The sequence below is a fragment of the Eleginops maclovinus genome, chromosome 21 (genome assembly GCF_036324505.1).
Source record: "Eleginops maclovinus isolate JMC-PN-2008 ecotype Puerto Natales chromosome 21, JC_Emac_rtc_rv5, whole genome shotgun sequence".
NCBI classification, from domain to species: Eukaryota; Metazoa; Chordata; class Actinopteri; order Perciformes; family Eleginopidae; genus Eleginops; species Eleginops maclovinus.
In genome coordinates, this window is record NC_086369.1 from 7581154 (window position 1) to 7603489 (window position 22336).

The following is a 22336-nucleotide window of genomic DNA, read 5'->3' on the forward strand; positions in this document are numbered from 1 at the left end:
TGTTTTGGATTTGTCTGATGGTAATATGTGATATATGCACGATGAAGGAGCCATTCTATCTCTCTTTACTGTTGGAGTAACTAGTCCTCTATATACAAATAACTGTTATATCCTCATATTTGCGTTTGCCTTAACAAGCACTGAAACCACCTTAGCATTTCTTATTAGGTTGTAAGTGGAAAGCAGATAAAATCCCTGAAAATGTGTTAAAGAAATGCAATGTCAATCAATTTAACTATTACAGTTTAAAGTATTTAGATGTTTAATGGTTTGTTATTGAAACATTTTTCTGTGGCCTTGTAGTAAAAAAAAGCAGACAGATTTGAATATTAGCGAGGAATAAACAAAGACAAGGACTGAAAAAAGAGGCAGTAAGACATTAAAAACAGGTCAAGTAAATCAGACCTAACTTTTTCATGTAGACAGAACAAATACAACTCCAAATATGTGCTTTGTGTTGCTCCACTGTTTGTGTATATTTGTTGACAGGTCCCGACATCAACTTAAAAGCAGATAGTATGTGTTCACAATCTGATTATGTTGTCAATTTAAAGCGATGATAAAAATGTGTTCTTATCAAATATAATTATCATAGTAGCGTGTTTGATTGTCATGATAAATCCTAATATACACAAAAAAAAATGCAAACGTTGACTTAATTAAATGAATTGTGTAAACCGATGACACATTATTGTATTGGGTAACGTGAAAGCAATGATATTAAGTTGAAATATTAAACAATAGTTGACATAATACATTTAATTAAAGTCATTGTTTATTTTTTTTCAGGGCAGGTCGGCAGAACTTCCTTTGCTCAATCTAATGAATACATTTAATGCATTTCCATTAGATTGTAGAGGCTGCTGTTGTTGCCCAGTCTATTTAGTTACTAACAAAATATCAGGAACAGAATTGTGATGTCAGCTGTATTAATTTGAGGAATATTTTGGTGGTTTACTTGAAAATAACATATAATTACTTTAAACATTCTGTACACCAACATAAATATGATAATAATAGCACTATGGTTCTTCTAGGAAGCAGTTAAACAACTCTAGAAGTTACCAAGGAAGGACAAATGGCACTCAGCCCATTTCAGTAACACGTGGACCTTGAGTCCCATCTGTCAGAGTGTATTGGATTCTGGCTGTCAGTACTGTCCGGCATTAACACGTTCAACGATCCTGACCAAAAAATGGTTTGTGTTTCCATCCCCACTTGATCAATAACGATAAATAACTGAAGAGGAAAAACGTAAATCATGTAGAAACCATGAGCTGTTTAGTGTGAACGTGAAAATAACTTGGCTTGCGGTAGAGGAGACCTAAGGACACTCCGTTTTATATTTAGAAATCCGGCGAGACGCGATAACATTTCACACTTTGGACAGCACGGTTTTGATGACAGTAAAAACAATCTCACTCATGAAACCACACTGCAGAGCCAAAGGAGTACGCTGACTTTTGTATGCATTTGGTGCTCCCCCTTTTTCTGCTTTTCCTCCTTTCCCTCTAGGATCTAGTCGGATCCAGTCTAGGTGAAGCGGAATTCTTGGTGCGAGATAATCGGCAGATGATGTGAGTTAATCAGGCGGAGATGCGGGGGGACAAACTCAGACGCGCTCGACAGGTTAGCAACAAGTGATCAAGAGGAGGACGACACGGAGGACACAGACAAAATAAAGGAAGTAGCGGGAGGGACAGGCGGAAAGTAACCGGAGAAGGAAGGAGATAAAGCAGCTCCTTGGTTCTCGGTATGGACACGGGGCAGAGCGCACAGGTCACCGACATGGGAGGAGAGCACTCCGCCGGGGTGAGCGCGGTGGAGCGGGAAAGGGAACGGGAGAGGGGCGATGTGTCCAGCCCCTGTCCACCGGCCAAGCAGCGCTCCTTGCGGGTGGTGTACGTTCTGAACGACGGTCTGAAGTCGGTGATGGCCAGCAGCCCGGAGTCCGGAGCGCTGCAGTGTTTGCAGAGAGCCTGCGACTCGGAGAGTGCGCTACTCACCACGGTTACCTTTGGCCGGCTGGACTTTGGAGAAACATCCGTGCTCGATAGTTTCTACGATGCAGGTGTGTGGTAAAGAAATAGAATTGTTTTGTTTTTTTGCAAGTCTATTGATAAAGTTGTTAGTTAAAACTGGGGTTTAATGCAAGAAAATAAATCACAGTGCTGGGTAGTTTAGTGCCACCCAGCCGCTGGGTTACAGGCTGGGGCGGAAAATCGGTTCTTTGTAAGAGAGGTCTTTTCATAATTTTGTCTCCAAAAGGTGAAACTCTCAAAATCCAGCAACTTTGGCTTTCAAATGAATGCTGAAATAGTCAAGGCTGTTGAAACAACGGATGTATTGTGCCACCTGTACGTCTTTTGAGCAGAAAATTGTAGTGTGAATTGTATCTTTGGTTCCCCTTTCACCACTAGGACAAAATGTATGACCAAAAATTTGCCAATAGCTAATGACCTGCCCACTAGCCACAGCTAATAAGTACATTTTAGCATGTTTACAAACTACATTTAGATGGTGAACATTAGCATGTTAGCACAGACTTTGTAAGTGTCTTGCCGGCTTTAGCATTTTGCCCAGAGCAACACTACAGTATAGGGTAGCATATATGTCTTAATATGCTATCAAAATACTTGTTTAGTAACGCAATGTTATAATTCATAGTTTGAAGACTTACTCGAGCCTTTCTTTTTTGTTTCAATTGATATGTGAAAGGTATCTAAACCAAATTATGCAAAGGTCAACAGGTGAAATTTCATTCATGCACTGTATGGTCCTTTGTTGTAGATTCTAGGTATTGCCTCCAGATGAAAGCTGCCAGAGTTAAGAAGAAATAGTTTTCTTCACGTCTGCACACTAGTCCATTCTTGTTTCATATTTTTTTAATACCTACTCAGGAATTTGGAATGCTTGAGGCAATACTCCACTACAGAAAGGAAACAACAAAGACTCCCTGCCCCCCTTGATATTTTGTACTTTTCTTTTCATGTTGTTGTTCATGTAAGATCAGAAAGCTTTAACAACATTTTGCAAGCTTTCTGTCTTTTTGTTGTTTTTACCTTTAACCTCCAATAGGGCCATGAGTTGCTTACACTTCTAAAGCTTGTGGTGTGGTTTTAGTCTTACTCAAGATCTGATGGATTTTAGAACGGGAATTGAATCCCAGTGCATGTGGTTGAAGGAGGGTGAGATAAATTGATTGTTCTGTATTCTCATTAAATTCTTCGAGAGATTTGAGCAATTTGGTTACGTTGTTTTCTTACTCTTGGTCTCCCATCTCTTAACCCTTCTCCCAGACATCGCGGTTGTGGACATGAGCGATGTGGGTCGGCAGCCCTCCTTGTTTTATCATCTTGGTGTGAGGGAGAGCTTTGACATGGCCAACAACGTCATCCTGTATAACGACACTGACCCGGACACTGCCCAATCACTGAAGGTACTCACATACATTCAATTCTGAGAGTCTCCTGATGATGTATTTACAGTAGAGTTCAATCCTTGTCAGCTCCTTAAAACAATGTGATCCACTGTGTCATTTACAGGCTAGTCTGTGAAGGAGTGCATTCTCATTGGTAAATGTGTGTGTTTAGCTGCAAGGGGAAAACAGCTTATAATATCAATATCAACAGAACACAAGAAAACACAACATGCTTTATGTGTTATCTCCTTATAGGACATGGTTGCACAAAAAAACACAGTAAGTTTCTTGGTGTGTGTGTGTGTGTGTGTGTGTGTGTGTGTGTGTGTGTGTGTGTGTGTGTGTGTGTGTGTGTGTGTCTGTGTGTGTGTCTGTGTGTATGCGTGCGTGTGTCTGTGTGTGTGTTTAACAGAGTGATTTATGTGCACACACTATCTCGTGCTATTTGTGGAATAATATTTGTGACTAGTGCTGTTTGACCCTCACGCACAACTGCATGCAGGAATGCTTGTGTACATCCCCCCCTTCTATCTCTCTTTCTCTCTCTGCGCCTCACACATACACACAAATACACAATCATCTTGATAGTTGATTTTAACATAATGTATTGTGTCCATCTATGAATGAAGAAGGCCAGCCGTTCTCCAGCATTAGGCTTTTCCTGGGTTCAGTTGCCACCAGAATACAGAGGCTCTGGACTGTGCAATAAAGTAGGTACAAGGCTGCACCAAGGCATGCTGGGAGATTTCCTCACAGGCTAATAATAATAACAAACATGGACGAGGGGCTTTAAAATACTGACCTCCCTATGGATTTATGTGTGAATAACAAGTTGAATGCCTTAACAGCAGAGTGTGGTTCATAAAAACCATAGAAAGATAAAATTAGTTTTGAGCTTGACGGGTACTATCTATCTTTTCTTAAATTAGATATGCGTTGTGGTGTTTTGTTCTGCAGAGATCAATGTTAAGTTTACAATGTTGAATGGGCTGTGCATCCTCTACTTTAAAATTATTTGGAAGGTTTTCGGATATAGAAGACCCTTTAAAAGCCACTGTACGCTACCCGATCATCAGCACAAAACAGAACAAATGATAAACCATGAGATTATATACTAATATGTTAGCTTTTTATGTGTTATTGCATGCCTTTTTTATGCCACTTATGCGTCTTTGCCACTGTTGCAGTAACAAATGCTAAAATGGTACTTATATAGTGCTTTATCCAGTCTTTTCGACCCCTCAAAGCGCTTTACATACTACAAGTCATTCACCCTTTCACAACCATTTATAGCCTACAGAGTGTTACACACAGGGGTATTGAAATAAACCTCAACAAGGTCCAGTTTGAGAAAATCTCTCCAAGGTCCGGAACGTCTAAATGTCTAACTTTCATTATCATTTAGTGTGATATATGTTGAAGTAACCTAGTAGCTGTAGCAATGTCTTCATGTAATCAACAACAGACTGAAAAATAAATTAAAGAAAGACAATTAAAAAACATATATTTGACAACATTTGTTGTCACTTAACATTGAACTATACAAAAATCTATTACTGTAGATATGTATAATGTTCTTCTCGGGCTGCATTTAAAAATAAAATATAGAAAAGAAAGACATAGTTCTGTACAAAATAAAAATTAGGAGTAAAAACCAAGGGGCCACAAAAGAATTGGAAAAATAAATGAACTAAAACATAAAAAACTGATATAAAAAATAAAAGAGAGCCATGATGTTACAGTGTGTGTGTGTGTGTTGCATTGGTTCTTGCTGTGTTGGATAATTTACAGCCTTATGAGCCTAATTAGTGGAGCAAACCTATGCTGACATGATAAAACAATCCCGTGAGTATATTCATCCTCTACCCCTACCGATCCTTCTCATTCGTCATTCTTTAATCCCCAATCCCTAAAACCCTTCCCTTTCGACGACACCATTCACACCTTGCTTTAGCATCTGGCATGATTATTATCTGATAATTACCTGTGTTACATTTAAAGCTACTTTGCTAGGCCTAGTGATACTCAAATCTGAATCCTAGTCTCTTTGACAAAATGTTTCCCTTTTCTCCTTCCAGGCATCCAGTGGTAACTACTACTTCATCCCCTACATAGTGACTCCTAACCATGAATACATGTGCTGTGAGAGTGATGCCCAGCGCAGGGCCAGTGAGTACATGCAGCCCAGCTGGGACAACCTGCTGGGGCCGCTCTGCGTCCCCCTGACTGACCGCTTCACCAGCCTGCTGAAGGACATCCACGTCACATCCTGGTGGGCCACATTTACAACATAAATCCCGTCATACAAATAATATTTTCTCTTATTTGGTAAATATGTTTCAATGGACCTAACATGCAGACTCTTGACCCTCTGTGGTATAACCCAAAGAGCACGGGATGTTTGATCAGATGAAACATTCATAAGATAAAATTATTCAGAAAGCAGTTGCCTTGGAACAGGTCTGCAGGGTACATGAAGTTACATTTAAGATTGTTGAATACCTGATCTATCACACTTACAATGGGAAACCAGTAGTAACAACATGGCGTGCAATTATTTATTTTAATTGGATTTGTATTTCTTAGTGATATACAACACAGTTACCCTTTTGAATACCCTGATTGTTTAAACGTAACCCTCATTTTGCACATAATCAGCAGCTCATTCTTTGTTTTCTTCCCATGTTTCTTGTTATTCACCTTGCATACATATTTTTTGAGCTGTCTCATACCAAAAGCACATCACATATTATGATAAAGTGGTTTGAATATAACATTTTTTGGAGAAAGACTTGTAAAAACATATACATGAGAATGTAAAGCTTTTCTAAATATCTTAACAGGTTGTAATCGTTTTGGTTTGTGTTGCACTTTTCTCGTCCTCATCCCTGTTCTTTACCCAATTTTCTTTCATCTCATCATTGTTTATTCTTTTCTGTGCAGTGCTTCATTTAAGGACACCCTGCTAAATGACATCAGGAAGGCCAGAGAGAAATACCAGGGAGAGGAGCTGGCCAAGGAGCTTTCTCGCATCAAACTCCGAATTGACAACACTGAAGTACTCACCCAGGACATCGTGATGAACTTGCTCTTTTCTTACAGAGACATACAGGTACAATATCCACAAGTTGGAGAAACAACACATACCTGAAGCATATTAAAGTTAAGGGCAAGTGATGATTTCACCTTATCCAACCTCAAGGACTATGATGCTATGGTGAAGCTGGTGGAGACTCTAGAGATGCTGCCGACCTGTGATCTGGCCACCCAGCCCATGATCCAGTTCCACTATGCCTTTGCCCTTAACAGGTACACAGGGGGTGCATTCAAACTCACTCAAACATTTAACCCTTCAAAATACATATCATTATTTTTTTACTTTGGACCCATGAGTTTTTTCACAATTTGTTTGGTATTTGTTATTCTTAGTCTTATGTTATGTTTATGTAAATTACACAGCTTCTATTTCAGTTCAATTCCCCCCATTAAATATTTTGCAGACATTAAGGCTTTCATTCTCTTGTCAAAAACTTGGGAAACAATCATTGCTTTTGTGTAAAAGAGGTTGTTTTTATTTTCTTCCTTTGCTCTTTAAAACCAGATGGTATTATCCGAAACGATTCTGTACTAAAACACAAAACACCCTAGGTGGCTACATTTTTGTACCAGGTGTCAATTTGTTTGCAAAATATCAATTGTATTGAACTAAGATCTTCATAATTCAATGTATTTTTCCCTTATAACTATAAAAGGAAGTAGCAATGTTAGCTAGCAGTAGCCGTAAATGCCATTTTAGCTTTGGACTCAGGTGGAATTTATTATAATTTTTTAAAATTGTTTTATTTATTGAAATGAAAAACTAATGTATAAATCTGTATGTGTGCAGGAGGAACACTCCTGGTGACAGGGAGCAGGCTCTCACAGTGATGCTGCAGGTTTTGGAGTCGTGTGAACATCCAGCACCGGACATGTTCTGCCTCTGTGGACGGATATACAAAGATATATTCTGGACTCAGACTGCAAAGACACTATAAACAGGGACAATGCTATACAGTGGTGAGAACACACATGCTATAAATGCTGATATACCTTTCTACATGTATCAGAATTGTTTTTTGCATTTAATCATTTACATTTGTGCAGGTACAGAAAGGGTTTTGAGCTGCAGCCAACTCTCTACTCTGGCATCAACCTTGCTGTTCTCCTCATAGTCGCGGGCCAACAGTTTGAGAGCTCCATTGAACTGAGAAAAATAGGTACGAAAATAAGTTTACTTCATAAACTGCGTTTGTGCCAATCAATGCTTTTCATTGTATAAACATGTAAAACAGTACACTAAATATTGCATTCAAATTAAATGTCAATGAAATTATATATATATATATATTTTGATGTTTTCACACTGATAATCTAATGTCTTTAGGTGTGCGACTGAACAGTCTGCTGGGTAGGAAAGGTTCCCTGGAGAAAATGAATAACTACTGGGACGTGGGCCAGTTCTTCACTGTTAGCATGCTAGCTAGCGACATCCCTAAAGCTACTCAGGCCGCAGAGAAGCTCTTCAAACTCAAGCCGCCTCTCTGGTAAAAACATTCAAATTCATAAGGAAGAATATTTGATGTTTTCAGTACTGTTACGATAGCATAACATTACAAGTTTGTTTTCAAGGTGACTACAGAAGGACAAAAAAAAAAGGCTTTTATATGCTTGCTGGTCTAATCATAGACTATGAAAAAAAAAAAAATCCATTGACTTACTTTTGGGAAAATCAGTGCATCATTTGTTTTAAAATTGTGGTTATAATTACCAGTAACGGACACTTAAATAGCCTTTTTATAAAACACAAGGTCATAAAAGTTGTAAAATGAACTTCCCAAGCTGTATCTAGTTATCTGTATACTGTACATCCCTAATTAAAGAAATCCACAATTTTGACTCAGATTTCTCAGATTTTTTTTTTTCCTACTTCCTTATATTTACAGGGCAATGAATCCCTTGTGTCTCTGTTGATAGTCCAATTGTGATGGAGATAGTGATTACAGTTATTATAATGTGTTTTTTTCTTCCAGGTATTTGCGCTCTGTGGTGCAGAACCTGCAGCTGATCCAGAGGTTTAAGAAGCAGACAGTGGAACACTCTCCTCAGCGAGAAAGACTCAACTTCTGGATGGACATCATAGTGGAGGCAACGCAGGGCACCACCAATCGACTGCGGTTTCCAGTAATACCCAATATATGCAACCACCTAAACATGCTCGATCAGAAATTCGGAGACTCATGATAACCTGTCTGTCATACTTTTTTTGTGCAGGTGTTGATTCTAGAGCCAACTAAGGTTTACCAGCCTTCCTATGTGTCCATCAACAATGAGGCAGAAGAGAAAAATGTCTCTATCTGGCATGTTTCTCCTGCTGAAACGGTACCATCCCCTTCCTAACCACTCCGTTTTCTCTTTAAAGAAACATTCATTTGCATTGTATCATTGGCAATTAACTGTCACTAAGTGCATACACCAGTTACCAGGCTCATTTTCAATATGAGCACACAACAATATCACAACGTTATTTGCTTGGTTGAGGTGGAAAGTTAAATAGGCCAGGTGCAATAATATGATTCAAATAAAATCAATAAATCATGATGACTTGAATGTCAAGCAAGTATTATTTAACTGGTTTGCCGTTAATAACATTATATGGCTGTGTCCTTTTTCTTCTTGTTTCATCCCTCCCCAACTGTTTAATCTGAATAAATTAACATTGGGATATTTGCATACTTTAACAGAATGAAAATCTGGATTAATTTCCATCGATAGAATAGATAGAGATAATTACTTTATTTTTTCATTTCAGCAGCATAAAAACAAGGCAATGTAATTACAATAAAAATAAAATAGCATTTAAGAAAAAGTAAAAAAAAAGATGTTAACATTTGCACTACATGAGTCAAGGCTACTCATTTCAAGAAGGGACATCACACAGGATGCTTTCTCCATCTGCTCCTCATCCAATTTTAAAATTGGACTTTGAGTTATTCTGAGGTGGAAAATGTGATAGTTTAAAACCTTGTTGACCTTGATTACAGAAGGGGATCCATGAGTGGACGTTCACTGCAATGTCCATTAAAGGCATAAGGTATGAATGTTAAGTTGGAGGTGAATACACTTCAAAAGTTCTATTATACATGCTGAAACACAAATAGTCAATGTTCATTTGGATTTTCTCTAACTCTTCTGTCGGCAGCATCAGTAAGTTTGATGAGCGCTGCTGCTTCCTCTACGTCCATGATAATTCAGACGACTTCCAGATCTACTTCTCTACTGAGGAGCAGTGCGGTCGGTGAGGACACACACCTCTAGATGTGTCTGTGTAGGTGTGTGTGTGTTTGTCTGTGTTTGTGTACGGAAAGTATGTGTGTGCAATGGTATTGCAACATGACGTGATGACTATGACTTGTAAATAAAAATATTTATTGCTGTGTTTAAGGTTCTGCTCCATGGTGAAAGAGATGATATCAGATGGTACAGGGAATGCGGCGGAGCTGGAGGGGGAAGGAGACGGAGACACACTGGAGGTGGAAATAGCTAATATTATACAGTAAATATCTTAATGTTTAGTTTTATAGTTTATGATTACTGATTGTGGTGTGAATGCATGTGTTACAGTATGAATATGACACCGATGAGACAGGGGACAGGGTGGTGTTGGGGCGTGGCACCTATGGAGTGGTGTATGCTGGGAGAGACGTCAGCAACCAGGTCCGAATCGCCATCAAAGAGATCCCTGAGAGAGACAGCAGGTAGGTGGGTTTGTGTAGAAAGCTGATGAACTGTAGAGACCCTGCTCAAATGTTTGATATGCCCCGCCCCCTTAATTACTGTGTTGCCTGTTTACCGTTGCTAAGTTATCATCAAATAATTCTTGTTTTTGGGTGAGGGTTCAACTGAGTTATAGGATTTTTTACTTTTTACATTGATTTAAACCCAAAGGTAACCTGAGGTTGCGTTCACACCAGCCTTGTTTAGTACGGTTGAATCGAACCCTGGAGCGTTCAAGCCCCTTGGTGCGGTTCGTTGGGTCGGTGTGAACGCAGCACGAGACCTCTGATGTGAACCAAACAACCGGACTCTGGATAAGAGGTGGTCTCGGACCGCTTGCTCATGAACTCTGGAGCAGTTCATCGCTGGTGTGAACGTAGTCCACACAAAAACATAGGAAGCGTAGTATTTACGCATCTCAAAAATGCAGCTGTCTTCAAAGTCTTTAGCGAAAGAATGAAGCAGAAGTGGAGTCAGTGCCGGCGCTAAAGGGGCCCCCCTAGCGGTCATTGATGCCCCTCCTACCAGCTGTGAAGCATATTCTCGACCTGTTACAATCGACTATAATTGATGCTGAGTTCGAAGTTGCTAAAGAGTTTTTAATGTCACAAAAGTAAGCAATCTCTCTCTCTGTGAACTAGGTACTCCCAGCCCCTTCATGAAGAGATTGCCCTTCACAAATACCTGAAACATAGGAACATTGTTCAGTATTTGGGCTCCGTTTCTGAAAATGGGTACATCAAGATCTTCATGGAGCAAGTGCCTGGAGGTATGTCTGTGTGAGAGAGAGGTGGTAAACAATTACACAGTCGTGTTAACTAGTCGTTTTTGGTATGAAAACCATCAATCCCTAAAAACTGTAACCATAGATATAGGTGATCCCAAATAGAGAAGCAAAAACTTTTTTAAAGAATAACTTTATCCAATGCAGGTAGGCAGATATTCTTGGTTAATGATGGACTGATTAACATTTCAGAGACGAATGCTTGTGACCTCGGTTACTGAGCGGTCTCTCTAACTGCTTGGTCATCTTCCCATCTCATGATAGGTTTTGGACACTCCTTCTCTTCCTTTCTCCAGGAAGCCTGTCTGCCTTGCTGCGGTCTAAATGGGGTCCACTGAAGGAGGCGACTATAATCTTCTACACTAGACAGATCCTGGAGGGTCTCCGATACCTGCACGAGAACCAGATCGTCCACCGAGATATTAAGGTATAAGGAAGCACGTCGAACGAAACCGTCATATCACACAGTGTAATATCGCTTTTGTGTGGTGGTGATTTGAATGTAAACAGCAGCTGTTTTTGTTTTTTTTATAGGGTGATAATGTGTTGGTGAACACCTACAGTGGTGTCTTGAAAATCTCAGACTTTGGTACATCAAAGCGGTTGGCAGGAGTCAACCCCTGTACTGAGACATTCACCGGTAACTTCTTCTTCATATACAATGAAATGTATTTTTAGCCCACTGATTTTTAAGATGAATCCCCGAGAGGAAATTCAGTTCTTCAATATCTTTCACAATTATACACACATGCACAAAGAGGATCCATAGACATGCACTATTGGAGGGGTTTCAGAGCAATGGGTTGCCAGGTGGTCTGGCACCCAGGAGCAGTTGAGGTCTATCCATAGTTAAGCACACCTCAATCCACATTCAGTTTTTTGGTCCAATCGAGTCTTGAACCAGCGACCTTTCGGTTCACAAGTCAAGTCACTGAGTTACCTCCACCACCTACCTCCATCTGGTGCACAGAATACATGCATTTATTTTAAAAAATGCCCAAATCCTCAGACAACCAAAATAATACTACTATACAGTACTATATATAAGCAGATAAAGCTTTGTCTAATACAGAACATATACTAAACTTCTCCGCTAATGTCTTGAAGTGAAAGAAGCTACATGCCTCATAATACATTCATTCCGTGTAGACTCCAGAAAATGGAGTCCTTGATGTTGCAGCTCTATGAGTGTAACTATCAAATGACCCTCGAAATGTCAAGAGCCACTATCAAGCTCTATGGAAACACTCATACGCACAAGTGTGTACGAATGTGCGTGTACACGGTTCGTACACATTCATTGGCCATCTGTCCTTCTCCAGCAGCCAGCGAGGTGTGTAATTAAATTAGCTAATCAAGCAGAGGCAGAAGAGTGTTTACCTTTCATTAGCAGAGTGTGTGTGTGTGTGTGTGTGTGTGTGTGTGTGTGTGTGTGTGTGTGTGTGTGTGTGTGTGTGTGTGTGTGTGTGTCCTTATCTGTCTCTCCTCAGACTTGATCTTTTTATAGCTCTCTCTTGCCGCTTTTCCACCGAGCTGGATCTGGAGCCGATAAAGACCTGGTTTTTCGTGTTTCCACCGCAGCGGCGCTGGCTCTAAGCGGCTTTAATCTTTCTGGCCCCACTCGGCTGCCCGGCAAGATGCAAGAACCAAATACGTTTCCCTTATTTCGGAGGGGGGCTAGATTAATCTGAGCAATAACAGTTCATGGCGAGTACAGCGAATACAAGTTGTAACAAGCAGTATCGCTGAGCAAAGTGACTACAACGCGACCACACACTTATAAAAAACACACTTTATAAAGGCAGGCAACATTAAACAGGCTTAGTTTGATGCTGTTTATTTTTACCTTACTTTAATCACCATCCGTTCACTGTTATTGATCATTGGGAAGAACAGGCAGATGTTTTCCTGTTGTTTTGTATTATTGCAGCTATCGGATGGAATGAATACATGCATGCCATCAGAAGTAAAATCATAATGAAAACTACGCCGGTAAAATATGCTACCATCTGCCTCTCTTTCTGCAGGTACTTTGCAGTACATGGCTCCAGAAATCATTGATAAGGGCCCTCGAGGGTATGGGGCCCCGGCTGATATCTGGTCTCTTGGATGCACCATAATAGAAATGGCCACTGGGAAACCGCCCTTTCATGAGCTGGGAGAACCACAGGCGGCCATGTTTAAGGTAGGAGTTGACATTGCATAATGAGGTTGTCTTTATTAGTTTCAGGTCATGATGTAACTGTGGCTGTGGTTTTATGTTACAGGTTGGCATGTTTAAGATCCACCCAGAGATTCCTGAGTCCTTGTCACTGGAGGCCAAGTCGTTTATTTTGCGCTGCTTTGAGCCTGACCCTAATAAAAGAGCCATCACCTCGGACCTGCTCAGAGAAACTTTTGTCAGACACAACGCAAAGGGCAAGAAGAGCAAGATCGCTTTCAAACCATTAGGTTAGACACACACACACACACACACACACACACACACACACACACACACACACACACACACACACACACACACACACACACACACACACACACACACACACACACGGCGGCGGGTGATGTGCACCAATGGGCCTCCGGATTTGAATGCAGGCCGCTGTATGAGCCTTAGTCCATGTACTGTATGTACCACATGCACTGCCAGATGAGCAACCAGGATATCACCATCGGACTAACAGATTTTAAAGTTTGATCGCCACAAGATGATTGGCTCATCAAGGTTATGGCAAAACCTGATTTGTTCAAATAAGAAGTTTGATTGTTGTAGAAAATTTTTGAATTTTGACATATCCGCCCAAACCTTTTCTTAATTGACTTCCCTGCAGACTACATCCACAACGTCTCACTGCCGGTGCAGTTGCAGTGCGAGGCCACCGGGAGCAGCAGCAGCGAACATGGTTCCGTGAGCCCTGACTGCGACTCAAAGCATGATGTTTTCTTTGATAAGAAGAAGAGCTCTGGCTCTGAGAACCTGCTCAAACCAACCTAACTCCAACTACTTAAGGTACGTATTTGTGTTTGTATTTAACCATGGTTGTGTGTAGGGTCAAATTAGAAGAAGAAGAAGAAGACATACTTTTATTAATACAGGGAAAATACAGGGAAATTGCTTTCTCTACTCTGTTGTGTTGACACACATTAGACACACAGAGGATATACATGCACAAACACAGAGGAAATACATGCACACACAACTACATGCAGAGGAGAGGTGGCAGAGCAGAGACGCAGCCAGGTACCAGCTGGCACCTCTCCAGCTACCAGCTCACTCCATATTTTTTTTTGGTCCGATCGGGACATGAACCGGCGACCTTTCGGTCCCAAGACCAAGTCCCTACTGACTGAGCCACTGCCGCCCCTAATAGAGTTCACAACAAATCCAAGCATCCATAGTTGGGCTTAAGTTTCTTAAATATCTTGGATCTTTGTTGTGCCAGCTTCTTTTTTTCTGAATGTGCATAAATAATTAGCTTCACTGGCTCTTCCATTTTGGCCTTCGAATAGCCTTCTTTTGACAGTTTTGCTTATCTTTCGGCAAAAATAATATATACTCTTAACAATATTTACAATATTTGAACTATGTTACTGTATATAAGATCCTGCCAGACAGTACAGGTCATGTGAGAAGATGTGAATGAATGTGCATTAGTGTGTATCTGTGTGGGTTTTGGTGGCAGGTGGCCTCATCGTGCCCACAGTGTGCTCTGCTGCCTTTTACAGCACTGATATAATGAGGTCTGGTCATTTTACAACTGGCAGCTGAGCACACAGGCTCCATCACACACGCTTCTGCACGTGCACAGACATATGTGTGTGTGTGAACGTAGGTGCACAACCTGCCGCGCTGAGTCATGCTGCTTCTGCACTTTCTTGGGCACACATAGTAGCCAGGAGAGGATTGTATCTGTAAATAAACCGGACAGCTTGTCACACTGTTGTAAACACTTTTTACATGTAATATTATATTGCAGTGAGATAAGAGAGTGAGTGTGTGTGTGTGTGTGTGTGTGTGTGGGTTGTAGTGTCCCAGATGAAGGTTCTGTCTCAGAGGATCGCAGTGCCCCCCCTTCCCCTGAGGACAGGGACAGCGGTCTGTTCCTGCTCAAGAAGGACAGCGAGAGACGGTCCATTCTGTTCAAGGTCCTCAATGACGACCAGGCAAAAGTAATCTCCAACCTCAGGGAGAACCACATGCAGGTGTGTTTCTGTGTCTGAGACAAAGGTCAACGCATACCAACACCAGGGGCCAGATTCCTAAAATGAAATGAGTACATTGGATGTGCAATGACAAAATGAAAGCAACAAAGTCCAACAAAAAGGAAGTTTTATGAGAATAAAAACGGCTCTACAGTTCTCTTTCAAGGGAACATGGGAAATGTTGTGGTATTTTATATATTTTTTCATCTTGTGTTGATGATCTATTGGAAAACGTGTAGTTACTATACAGCTATTGAAAGTCAAAGAAACGCAGAACAAAAGACTCCCGCACGCTTCGTTTCTTCATAACGCAGTCAGAGTTTATTATCAATGTTCCGGTTATTTGGATATTTAAATAACCTGATAAAGGATGTGGTATGGACATTTTGTAAAATATATTTCATTACAAATGATGAAGTAAGTGTGAGGGAGTATTTAATTCTGCATTGTAGACCAATAGTATTCTCTATCACAGCAGTCCAAAAATAAGAAAATAGAAAAGGTGCTATTTAATAAAACTAAATAAGGTTGATGACACTTTTACCAACTCAGGAACAAATAAACTCAACGATGGCAAATTCTCCTTCACGATGCTTTCAACTTTTTATTTATGTATTAAAGTTTGAAAAGGCAGGTTACAGCAGCATAAAAACACAACTTCAAAAAGTAATCCTAAAAAGATGTAAAAGTCTGACCCATATACACTTAAATACTTCTCATTGGGACCTGTAAATTGTATGAGATCAGGAAGAATGGAAATTCATTGTATTTGTCGGTGTAAACAAGTGTGTGTCCCGTGTATGTATTTCTGTAGGGCAGCGAGGAGCTCCAACTGTCTGTGGAACACATAAAGCAGATCATATGCATCCTTCGAGACTTCATCCATTCCCCGGAGAGGCGTGTCATGGCAGCCACCATCTCCAAGCTCAAGCTGGACCTGGACTTCGACTCCACCTCCATCAACCAGATTCAACTGGTGCTCTTTGGCTTCCAGGACTCGGTCAGCAGCGCACACAGGCACTCATACAGTTATCACTGATACAGTATCTTTAGTGAACATTTAACTCTATTTTACTTTATTTACAGGAGAAATAAGCCCATCAACTTCATTTCAGAATATAATGTTCCCCTAACTCTATTAAATATACTACCAATTTGACATGTGGAAATGAATGAAGGCTTGCATAAATACATTTTTCACCACATGAAAAAACAACAACACTGTTAAACGGCAGCCTTTTCACTGTAGAAAGGGAATATTTCAGTAAAATATCTAGGATCAGCTTGGTTTAGAAACATTTTGTTCCGTTAATAAAGAAGAAATGAATATGCAGGGCTTTTGAGCAAATCCTTATTATAAATGAATATGCTGTTTATAAAATACAGAAAACTAGCACTTCCTATAAACCTCAATGATGCAGTTTATCCAAAATGATCATGAAAAGGGACCTTCATCCTCACATTTAACTCGAACGTTGAATTCTGGATGAATTGAATCTGAATAATACTGATCTATCCTTGTGTGTTTGTGTGTGCTCAGGTTAACAAAGTCTTAAGGAACCATCACATTAAACCCCACTGGATGTTTGCTATGGATAACATCATCCGCCGAGCTGTGCAGGCTGCAATAACCATCCTCATACCAGGTCAGAAGCCTGGCCTGAGCCTTTGCTGTCATCTAGTGGACATATGCAGAACATTACATCTCATAACTTTCTGTCTTCTATCTGCATGTTAGGAACTAAACAACCTTATATTGATCTAATATTACAATAACTGAGTTTACAGTATCACACATGCCTTTGACAGAGCTGCAGACCCACTTCGGTCCAGCGTCAGAGTGCGAGGGAGCAGAGAAGGAAGATGAAGTGGATGAAGAGGAAGCAGAGTTTGTTACCGTTTTAGCTTCTCAAACTGAGGACCACGGGACGACAGCTGACCCCACACACTCCGCAGCCAGCACTATAAACTCCACTCCCTCCCTGGAGCATCAGCGCTCGCATTATCAGCTGGGTGCACAGCTCGGCCGGCTCAAACAGGAGACCAACCGGTACATGCAAAAACACACAGACAGACAGGGCAATATATTATGTTGTAGATGGGTGAAATAATACAAGTTTACACAATCAAAACAAGGTAAATAAAGTGATATGGTGCAGTTTATTTTTCTTGGCTGTTATATTATTATATCAGCCAATATATTATATGATATAATAATAATATATGATATTTGAACACCCACAGATTTTTCTCCTCACGCAAACACGCCAGGAAAAACACTTGCATGCATGCTGTTTGAAATGCATTACACAATAATGCATTTCAAACAGCAAACAACAACACCGCCCACTTACCGTATAACATTGGGTGACGCCTACAACCATTCCTGAAACGTGCATATCAAGGCCGCCTGGTTTGGCACCAGATCCCAGAGAGTGATGATGACACCTTGCTTTGTCCCTTGCCGGCCTTGCTGTTTGGTTTTGTAAAAACAATCCTGACCTTTACCATTAATGGGAAAAAACACACGTTATTTTACGGTTACATTGATTTTTTAAGCCTGACTGTAGTTCCATTTGATATTTTTGAACAACATTGGCAAAGACTGCTGCATAAAAGTGTGGTGCCATGAAAAAACAATGATGCAATACAAAAATAAGGCTCATAGAGATTGTTTTACATTAAGAAATGTTATTCATATTTTTTTATTTGAAATGCATGATTACTTAAAACTCCCATCCATGATCAAGATCCAAAAGTACCGTTGATATTTCCTGTTTGCAGTTCCCATGAAGGATGTTCCTGCTTCGATAAAAACATTTAGATGTCTATCTAATGTTATTTTGTTTTAACATACCTCATGGTGCCTAGCCTGTGTCTATTGCAAAATGCTCAGTTATTATTTCCTGGTTGCAGCAGTTTGTAATTTTTATTCAGACTCTTTGACCCTGACAATCAAGGGGCATGGAGCTCTACTTAGTCACATCCTCTAAAATGTGGAATATTTGTTTGGCTTTTAAACATGTGTAGATATTATTTTTATGGCCAGTTGTGTTGTTTCATTGGATTAGCTTGTTTTTACGTACAGGGCCTCGTCATGTAATTTACTTTCTCTAGTACTACAGTATTCTTCTTTCTCTCTTTTGGACAGTTATTTTATGTATCGCAGCCCTACATACTGCCTCTGAAATCTACTGTCTATCATAATAGATGTCTCTGTTGCTGCAGGCTGCTGGATGAGCTGCTGCAGAAGGAGAAGGAGTACCAGCAGGTCCTGAAGGCCACACTGCAGCAGAGAGCACACGACCTGGAGATGGTCAGAGTCCGACACAGACCACCAGGTAAAAACATTGATATATGATCCTCCTGTTGGTTTTCTTCCTCTCTAACTCTCTGTTTTGCTACAGACATTTCACCTCCCTCCATATTCCACATCCCAGCGGACCACGAGCCGGACAAGGAGCTCACTGATTGGCTGAAAGAGCAGGGGGCAGACGCCGACACCATAGATAAGGTTGATCAGTTGACTCTTGAACATGTTTCTCTGAGCAGCAGCGACAGTACATGATGTTTAGTGTGGTTTGTAACGTGATGGTGTATGTGTTGCAGTTTGTGCTGGAAGAATACACACTGACCGACATTCTCAATGACGTTTCCAAAGAGGACCTCCACTGTCTACGTCTACGGTAGCTACTGCCGTCACAACAAATTTGAAAGAAAGGAACATCAAATCAAGCTATTCTTGGCAGCCGATTCTTACTCCAAAGTAGTGGGAAGAAAGAAAAAGCATCTGATGAGGCTTTTTTGATGACACACTTTTTTGTAACTGATAAGTTATCAAAGGTATAAGCCTTTAAAGGGGAATTATGTATATAGAATCTAGTTTTACACAGTCACATGGAATTTGGGGCTGATCTTCTCAAGTCTACAAAGCCATATGAATGCAAATGCTCATGCTTTAGGGATAAGACCTTACTTTTCGTAGCACATGCGCACATTTTTAGGATGGCTGCAATATGCAAAGGTTTAAAACTTTCCAGAATTTCCAGAATAAAAAAGAAACAAACACAAAATGCATCAAGCATGGTGTGAGAATGCATGTTTAGGTGACAAAAGAGACTACTGAACCAAGCTGTATTGTTTGTGACATCAAGAAGTATTAAATTGTTGATATCTTATATCTGAGATTCGGCCTCATTGCCATTTTCATCAAAACATGTAACTATAAAATCACTGAAGAAAATCGATGTAAAATTAGGAGTTTGAATCTGCGAACCAAGAGTAACTCTAACTAGGTTGTTCCTGATCTGAAAGACAACATACACAGCATTGTATAATAATCTATCACTATCAACAAACCATCTTTCTCTAGAGGTGGAATCCTCTGCCGCATCTGGCGGGCCATCCAGCGGCATAGGGAGCGAGAGAGGCTGAGGGGCGACGAACGCTCGGAGGATGACGCATGATGGGATACACAGACTACAACTATCGAGAACTGTTTGGCAGAAACAGGCACACATCAGCACACTACCAGTCCGGCTTGCATTCTGTCCTTTCTTTCTTTCTCTTTCCCCAATGCCTTATCATGTTGTAGTCTGTAGGTCGTATGAACTGAATCTTAGTTTGTCTGTACATCTCTATAGTCACAGACTTGACCAGACCAAAGCGCTTTAGTGCCTGCAGTACTCTATGTATCTGTACAAGCACTTAAATATGTATCTGTGCCACAATGTGTTTGTGCTTGAGAATTTTGAGAAGAAAATGCATCATAGCGCCCCACAGTTGACTATTAAAGTTTTGAGTTCAGATTCTTCACAGAGAATCAGAATGCCCATAAAAACCTTTTAAGCTGCTTATGTGGCATAATATATTCAGTGTGATCCAATGAAAGTCTCGATACAGAAACCCAATTCAACATGTCACTTTGTTTCAGTCTCACCCCTCCCGATTTCTGTTGGCTTCTCTTGTTCTTCTATGCGTCATAACAGCTCTAGCCTTCGTCTAGGCATACAGTTGGACAAAAGATAAACCATCATGCTGCAGGACTGGATTCACACACATTCTGTTTTAAATAATGATTCCAATTACAGCCAGTGTTGTCTGGTAAGAACCACACACTTAGAATTTTAACAACCACATCTCTAAGGTCACATAATCATCAATGATACAACATGTACGCAAATTCAATCCAGATAAAACCATTTGCTTCTTTTCCTGCCTTCAGAATGATCTGTCAGTACGGAATCATTATGTAAAACAAGAATAAGGGCTCAAAATATTCTAGTTTTAGGTGGAATACTTTAATGTTTCAGTGGATAATTGTTCCAATACTGTGCAAAGATGGAATAAACATGCTAATTCTATCTGCTTTTCCTCTTCTGTAAAACCCTATTTAATGTTCTTCTTTCTGAGTACCCCTATTTAAATGTTTTTTATTCCAGCTCTAATGTGTATGTGCTTGTGTATTTCAATGAATACCTTAAAACTACAATAAACCTGAAAGAAATACAAATACTTGCCCACTTTGTTTTGATGTTAACTCTTAGTGCCAGAAATACTGCCAATGTGCGTCACGTATATTTCTCTGGTATCCTTTTACCTGCCTATTGTTCTTCTGTAAACCCAAATGGATTACATTACCTCATCTGCCTGTGTGCCAACAACACCTCCTACAACCCAGTCTCACGGAAGTTTGTGACTTGGTCATGTAATTGAATCTATTGAATCGTTTGTTTCGTCAGACACCACGATTTTCAAAGTAATGCATTTCAATTGGAAGAATGTTTCGTGTCTCCTCCACGTCTGGACTTTTTTCCATGTTTTTAGCCATAACGGGTACTTTACACAACAATTAATCAAATGTATCCTTGTTTTATTTATGTTAAATTGTTATTGTCGGTCATATGTCCATTTTATTTATTAAGGTTTAAGATATTTGCCAGGAGAAGGGAGCCAGTCGGGAAGCCGGAAGCTGTATTATTTTCTAATAGTTTTCTTTGAACCATAACGGGTAGGCTACTTGACACAACACTGAGTCAAATGTATCCTTGTTCTAATCCTTGTTTTAAATATATTCATATTTTATTTTATAATATTGTATAATCTGTACAGGAAATAACATAATTGTAATAGCACCCAGAGCACCACCTATTGACCAAAGACTGCTTCCACCGTCATTGCGATCCATCCTCTGAAAAGCAAGTCGTGTTACTAAAGTCTGATGTGCATGTTACGCGCCTTTAACGCTTATGAAACAGGTAACATATATATATATATATATATATATATATATATATATATATATATATATATATATATATACATTTTTAATTTAGTTTGTTATGCAGGACTCAAAATAGAAATTCAAATCAAATGCTAAAGAGTATTCTTGAGTATAAGTTAACATATTCTGACCTTAAATGAATTCTTGTAGCTCATTAGCCTGAAGCATTACAGCAACGTTAAGGAAAGATAAGCTATTATTCTAAAGTTTATACAATGTAATATTTTGAGCCAAATGCTATCCCATTGCTCCAAATCTCCACCTAGAAACTTGACGATGAAATGCATTGATTATTCCTGAAATATTAAGTGACAGTTTAGCATGCTCACTTTAACCGACAGGTTTACTTCGCCATTCCAAATGAACAAGGAAAGCAAATAAATATCAGAGCTTTTTTTTTTTTATCCTGTTCCTTTGTTTAGCTACTCTCGACTTCATTTTACAATTAACTTGTCACTTTCTGCAGATACTGGTGCAATTGTATTTCATCATCACCACGCGTGACATTTACGTAGGTACATGAAGGCTGAACAGGACCAACATAGGGAAAGCACCTTGTTAAAACCTGCTCTACAGTTGACAATACGTTTGCATTCATCAGTTAATACTGCCTAAAGCCATACAATTACGAATACACTTCTCAATGAATTTACTACAATGCTTTTGAATTCCTCTTGTCTCCACTTTCTCCTTTGTCATTAGGTTTGTGCGTCAAACATATTTCAAGTATACGTATATCTAGTCCAGATGAAGTAATCGAGGTGTTATAAGTGATTTTTATTGTGACATTACAAAAGGTTCACCTGAATGACGACTGCGGAAGTTTTTA

The 22336-nt window shown here is 39.9% G+C and overlaps 1 protein-coding gene across 1 annotated transcript; it reads left to right on the forward strand.

The window, feature by feature from the left end:
- The first annotated feature begins 1333 nt into the window (after positions 1-1333).
- On the forward strand, positions 1334-20736 carry map3k15 (mitogen-activated protein kinase kinase kinase 15). Its single transcript, XM_063873819.1, is given in 32 exon segments — positions 1334-2071; positions 3300-3439; positions 3677-3700; positions 4051-4131; positions 5500-5693; positions 6365-6533; positions 6624-6730; positions 7308-7426; positions 7429-7477; positions 7565-7677; positions 7845-8004; positions 8491-8641; positions 8732-8839; positions 9502-9551; positions 9660-9755; positions 9903-9990; positions 10082-10215; positions 10876-11003; positions 11315-11445; positions 11553-11658; positions 13046-13203; positions 13286-13469; positions 13853-14010; positions 14012-14031; positions 15050-15224; positions 16039-16224; positions 16765-16870; positions 17034-17274; positions 18453-18565; positions 18632-18738; positions 18834-18910; positions 19597-20736. Coding segments are annotated over 32 exon segments (4083 nt in total). The 5' UTR covers positions 1334-1755; the 3' UTR covers positions 19691-20736.
- The last annotated feature ends 1600 nt before the right edge of the window (positions 20737-22336 follow it).